Source organism: Henckelia pumila, unplaced genomic scaffold (assembly GCF_033568475.1).
Source record: "Henckelia pumila isolate YLH828 unplaced genomic scaffold, ASM3356847v2 CTG_391:::fragment_3, whole genome shotgun sequence".
NCBI lineage: Eukaryota > Viridiplantae > Streptophyta > Magnoliopsida > Lamiales > Gesneriaceae > Henckelia > Henckelia pumila.
The window spans coordinates 219,085-225,493 of NW_027331820.1; the positions used below are offsets into that span (position 1 = coordinate 219,085).

Below are 6,409 nucleotides of genomic sequence, written 5' to 3' on the forward strand. Positions count from 1 at the left end.
TTATTATAACAGACTGATCTATTATATAATAGAATATATATATATATATAATAGGGAAAATTGCTTTTTTGATCCTATATGTTTGTCACTTTGTGATTTTGGTCCTCTATATTTTTATATTTCAGTTTTAGTTCGCTATCTTTATTTTTTTGGCAATTTTAGTCCTTTATCTGATGTGACGCTGATGTGGCACAAATGCAATGTTGATGTGGAGCTGACGTGTATAGTATTACGTAAGCATTTTCAAAGAAAAAAAGACTAAAATTGTCAAAAATCGGAAAAATCGAAAAAAACTTGAACTTATTTAAGTGCTTTTTTAAGCCAATAACTTTTGTTTCTAAACGGGCTCAATGTCTCTGTTGTTGTCGCGACTGAGATTGAACGTGTTTGTTTGCCTGTTTTGGGCTAGCCTGGCAGTCTATCTTAAATCAGATTTTTTTTTTCTAATTTTTTTTTAAATATTATTAGATCATTTAACCTAGGTCGCTCACGTCTTTCTGGAGTTGACACATGTGTTGACGATCGAAACATCTTTCGGTGCAGCGGAGAATACCAATTTAGGACTCTTTTGGATCTTTTTCCATTATTGGCGTAGGGGTATTTGATATTTGAAAGCAAAAAACAAAATTGGATTCACAGGGATCTGTTACAGAAAAAAGGTCAGATTTTTCGTTCTATTTTGGATAGGTATAACAGCCTTGCAGAGGGCGTGAGTACATCCTGAAAACCCCTCCTTTTTGGCAAAGATGGGCATACATCAATCTTCTGGTTTTTTGTCAACAAGCATGATTGAATACGTTTTGGATTGAAAGAGAGAAACTTTTATTGGGTTTGAATAAAGTAACTGGCTTTTTTTTTTTTTTTTGGCTTCGAGGCTGCGACTCATTCATGTCCCAACTTTCTGGTTTTGTAAGAGATCTACGTTTCTAGATCTGAGCAAAATGCCCAATTTATCAAGGTAAACAATTGGTTCTTTTCTCTATCCTTCTTATCCCGTTCTTTAATTCTTTTTTTCTAAAACAACCTTCCTCGATATCATCGACATCGATCCCCTACGTGAAAGTATTACTGATTGAATTGGTTGTAACTGACCACTACTGCATGCCAGGATAGGGAATAATGGGCTCAATTCTTGATAGTTTCCGTGTTTGAAAATATTTATGGGATAGGAATGAATTTGCCGGGTCTAAAATAGAGTCGAAGAGCCTGATTTGATTTCGACTGAAACTCAAATGGACTCATCCCATCGCAAACACTTGAGATTGTCTGGACTGCATTTGAATTCGCTGGCCTGCAAATGTGTGTTCTTGGTTGTCATTGCTTTGGTTTTCAGAGCAGTTTTTCTTCATACATTCTCAGGCTTTGGCAGCATTGAAAAGGGCAGTTTCTTTGCTGTCAAAAGTCGGCCACTGACCTTGAATTCAGATTTTCTATGGGGAAAATCCAAGTTTTTAGAGGTTCCTCAAATCATATGGGGCTTGAATAACCAAAAAATTGCATTAGCAAGGGCTTGTTTAACCGCAAGAATGCTGAATCGAACACTTCTAATGCCTAGCTTGAGTGCCTCACTTTTTTATAAAGAGGTGGATCTTCTGGAGCCTGTTTCATTCGATAAGATCTTCGAGTTTGAGAAGTTCAATTCTCTCTGCAAGGGGTTTGTTCAATTGAGTCGGTACTCAGAAGTTATTAACAGAACCAACCTTCTTGAGCTTCGGAAGGGAAGTGGAAGGAGATGGACAATTGACAGCGATCTACATCAGTTAAGACGTTTCAGTCAGCATCCATTTGATGAATACGAAATAATTCGAATAGTAGGTAAGAACCCTTTTCTGTGGCATGATCATTGGCCAGTCAAGGACTATGCAAAGGTATTTGAGTGCTTAGTTCTGGGGGAAGATATATCAAGAGAAGCTGATATGGTTGTTTCCAAGATCAGGGAGATCGGATTAAAAGTAAGCAGAGAAGTTGGGTCCATCAGTTCAATGTCACAGCCAATTCCATACGCAGCAGTTCACATGAGAATTGAAAAGGACTGGATGATCCATTGTAAAAAACTGGAGCAGAGATTGAATATCAGTGAAATTTGTAGCAGTAAGGATCAGATTATCCAAAGAGTGGGAAACATAGAGGGTCTGAAAACTCCAATAATTATTTACCTTGCAGTTGCAGATGATCTTCTTGAAGATGACTCGATAATGGCAGGTTGGAAGGAAGGATTACTTCCCTTGGAGAAGAAAAAGTTGGGTGTTCTCCATTTATACAAGAAGCACCCATATCTGATTCAGTCAGCAATTGACTATGAAGTATGCTTGAGATCTGATGTGTTCGTTGGAAACAGCTTTTCAACTTTCTCTAGCCTTGTAGTTCTTGACAGAACTCAAAAAATGATCAATATGGGTGTAAAACGACCATGTGGAATGATTGTCAGATGGCCATCTTATGCCTACAATTTAGAAGGTGAATCAAAAAGACCTCGTCTATGGGCAACGAATATGTCCGAGTCAAGCCTTCAAGCAATTAGTTATGGTTCTAATCATATTTCTTGCTCGTGATTTTTGAATATGGTCATACTCTCGAGGATTTCATACAGTTGACTGCAGCTACCGCTTTCGGAGGAAGCATTGGCATGGCTTCACATTCTTTTTTATAAAACCTCAGGTATACATAATGAAACAACATGCAAAGTATACTTTTCTTTGAAAATCTTGGACTTGGGAGTTGAGAGTGAACAACACTTCCCATGATACAAATATTTTCTTCTGCACTCTTTTGTGGTTTGATCCGCAAGTATTCGGATCTTGTTTATATGTTATGTGATAACAAATCGATCCTCTCGGTGGGCAGTAGTGCTTAAAATTGCTCAATCTTGAGAATTTCTGTCCGAGTTGCTGGATGCATATATTTTTGGTCAGGTTCAAAATCTTCTACTTTATAAGCTCATGTGTATAAGATGTATGGTCTTATTTTTAAAACACAACTCCTGTGAGACGGTGTCATGGTAAACGATCTTCTATTTGACACCCATGAAAAATATTACTTGTATATCAGAAATATTATTTTTATTGTAAATATGAACATGATTGACCTGTTTAACGGATAAAAATTCGTGAGATCATTTCACAAGAGACCTACTCTTTTAAAAGTAAACTGTTAATCCCGTCAAAAAAAAAAGTAAACCGTTAAAATGTTTGGATAAACTTATTTCGAATAACTTAAATATGTTGATATATTTGATATTATAAGATCTTTTTACCGTTATAATTACCGATGTAACTAATATAATGAAATTAATTTTAAGAACTTCACTATACATTTTAAAATTAGTTGATTAAAAATATCAATTTTAATTTTGTAGATTAGAAAGTTTGATTTTTTTTGGTTTATAAAAAAATACATAATATCATAATATGTTAAAGTAAAAATTAATTACAGTAAATAATTCGAAGATCAAAATGCACACATGTAACCTACATTTAAAAAATAATAAACATAAACAATCGTATGAACAAAAGCAATTATTTTTTTTTAAAAAAAAATTCATACAATACAATCGACGAAGTCACGAAGACATAATAGGTGGTGTGTGGTGGGGGAGGAAGAAGCAAAGGCTGTGCAGGACCAGAAGAAGGTGGATCTTACATTTTTAAAAAATTGCTTATAAACCTTCAAACAGTTTGCTTTGACAATTTATAAATTGTTTTAAAATTTTTTATCAAACAAAATTTTAGAAATTATAAGATCTAAAACAACTTATAAGCTGACAATTTTTAGAGTCTATAAGCTCTGTCAAACACCCTCTTTAGTCCTGGATCATGAAGTAAAGATGCAAATAATATATAATAGAAATTTTCAGCTGCCCAACAAATGATGCCCACTTCATGTCCGACCATTAAAACCCGGTGCCGTGTTTTAGTGGTGCGAAAAATCAAAAACAAAAATAACTAAAACCCGGCTCGGGAACGAAGTGGGCAGAAATTTGTTGGGCAGCTTAAAACTTCTCTAATATATAATATACTATATTGCTTGGAGTTTGAAATTAACGATTCACCTATTCATATTCAAATTCAAATTTTAGAGAAAAATAAGTAGTCGAAATTAAATTAACAGACATTTTTTAAATAAATTAGTGATCGCGATATAAAACAATAGTTCAAAATGATAAAATAAAATAAAGATGAATAGAGATAATTTATAAAATTCAATGTTTTGTGCGGTTTTTATTGAATTCAATCACTCCATTTATAAAGAAAATAAGATCATACAAATTTTTACATATATATAATATATTATCTTTTTATATTTATATTGATCACAAATCTAACCAAATAATCATAATCATCTATAGTAAAAAAAAAAATAATAATAAAAAAGTTCTCTATAACACTGCCTTTTTAGATGATTATTTGAAAAATCGATTTGTTAAAATCTTGTTGAAGTGCAATAATTGTCTCTGCTGGTAGAGCGATCGAACCATGACGCTTGGGCTGCTGTGCGATTTAAAAGATTTGAGTTGCACTATTATCAGCAGCTATAGCTTTTGGTAAAGCGGCAAGTGCTCGATCCTACAATTGGTATCAGAGTCAAGGGCATGGGTTCGATTCTCATTGATTGCAAGGAGTGCAATTATTGGGAGGGAGATTGTTGAGGTGCAATAATTATCTCTGCTGGTAGAGCGATCGAACCATGACGCTTGGGTTGTTGTGCAGTTTAAAAGATTTTAGTTGCATCATTACTACAAGCTATAGCTTTTGGTAAAATAACAAGCGTTTGATCCTACAAATCTCAATTTGGCAAGATAGATGCTTGGGAAATTTATCGGAAGTCAAGTGCCTCATTAAAACATTGACAGTAACATACTATCGGATTTGAGTGAAAGAAAAATATTGCAAAAATAAGTACTTTTTGGATGTCCTTCCAACCATGGATGTATTTCATTAAAACCTTAATATGAAAAAAAAAAAAAATCAATGGTATAAAAAATTTGTGGAAAAAAAAAGATTAAGACATCTCTCACTACTTGTTAAAAATCTTGTTATGAAAAATCGCGTGGGAAAAATCATATGCAAGGAAAAAGGGTACAACTTTAAATTCCGCTTATTGAAAACATCACTTGAAATTATCAAGTACTCTTCATAGCTTGTACACTGATTTGTCAAAAATTGATGTAGGTAATGACTTTGTCCTTAGATATGGTACTGCAAGACCAAATTTATTTGCTTCATCTTCAAGTTGATGAAAACGATATTTTGAACATTAAATCCTTCAATTATTTTTCTATATATCACTATCAAAAAACACATCTATGATAAGTGCAAATAATCATAATCAATTTCGAATATTTTGAAGCTTAATTTGCTAAAATTAGCTCATATGACAGATGTCATTTGTTAATCATTCGTTATCGACCATTTCTATAAATTTTAGTTATAGATACTCATTATGTTGCATAAGAGCAAAAACACATTGAGATAAAAATAATTATCGATAAGTGTATCGTTTCAATCTCGAAATTTATGAGATAAAAAATAATTGTTGAAACTCATCTTTTAAAATGCTTCTTATTCTTCAGGAAAAACATCACACAAATTGAATTATTTGAATTAATTAAAAGGGTTGACCCCGAAGAAGACCCCATCTCACATGAGTCAGAGACACATTGGCTCATGCGGGGGTTAAATCGAGGGATGTGCATGAGCGGCAGAGACCTGAGGGAGGGAGCAACATGGTCACTCCCCAAAGCATACCCCCATAATATTTCAGCAGAGAATATGCTTCACACGAGAATCAAACCCACAACGATGGGGAATTTCTTTCTACACCACCTCAGGCCTTACCAATGCGCTTATGCCCCTGTGGGCAATTATTTGAATTAATTGGTCGATATGATTCTAGCGCATTTTACATTTACTTGCAAATAAATAAGATATGATATTGTAGGACGACGTCGATTTTTTTAAAAACGACTAGCCTCCATTATTTTTAAATTTTATATTCTCTCATTATCTTTGAATTATTGATATGCATATCCTCTCTTTTAATCAATCTTTTCTTGATTATATATTCTAAAAATTGTTTATCAATTAGTCTTTTCGCAAACATCAAGTTGTGATCTATGTACCCGCTTTTATAATTACTTATTCATTTCAGATAATATGGAGACTCTCTGTAAAATTTGAGCTACTGAAAATAGTATCAAATTTAACATAAAAACTCTTTTGAGATCGAGACAGTCACGGGTCAATTTTGTGAGACTGTTCTCCGAGCGGTGGACCCGACTCGTGAAATAGTATTACTTTTTATGTCAAAATTATTACTTTTCACTATATATGGATTGGTTAGACATATCTTACAAAAATAGATCCATTAGACCATCTCTTAAGAGACCTAATCCAAATTTAATAAGCCAGAA

The 6,409-nt window shown here is 33.5% G+C and overlaps 1 protein-coding gene across 2 annotated transcripts; it reads left to right on the plus strand.

Moving 5' to 3' along the window:
- Positions 1–479: 479 nt before the first annotated feature.
- Positions 480–3,055, plus strand: LOC140871120 (O-fucosyltransferase 23). 2 transcript variants are annotated; one of them, XM_073273562.1, is made up of 2 exons: positions 480–958; positions 1,109–3,055. In XM_073273562.1, the coding sequence occupies exon 2, from the start codon at positions 1,233–1,235 to the stop codon at positions 2,550–2,552; it is 1,320 nt and encodes a 439-aa protein (XP_073129663.1). In that variant the 5' UTR covers positions 480–958; positions 1,109–1,232; the 3' UTR covers positions 2,553–3,055. The 2 variants fall into 2 exon arrangements, with proteins under 2 accessions (XP_073129663.1, XP_073129664.1); XM_073273563.1 differs by having other exon boundaries at positions 1,114–3,055.
- The last annotated feature ends 3,354 nt before the right edge of the window (positions 3,056–6,409 follow it).

What these genes read in the sequence shown, in the direction of transcription:
- LOC140871120 (XM_073273562.1), top strand. Translation starts at nt 1,233, where the DNA reads ATGGACTCATCCCATCGCAAACACTTGAGATTGTCTGGACTGCATTTG.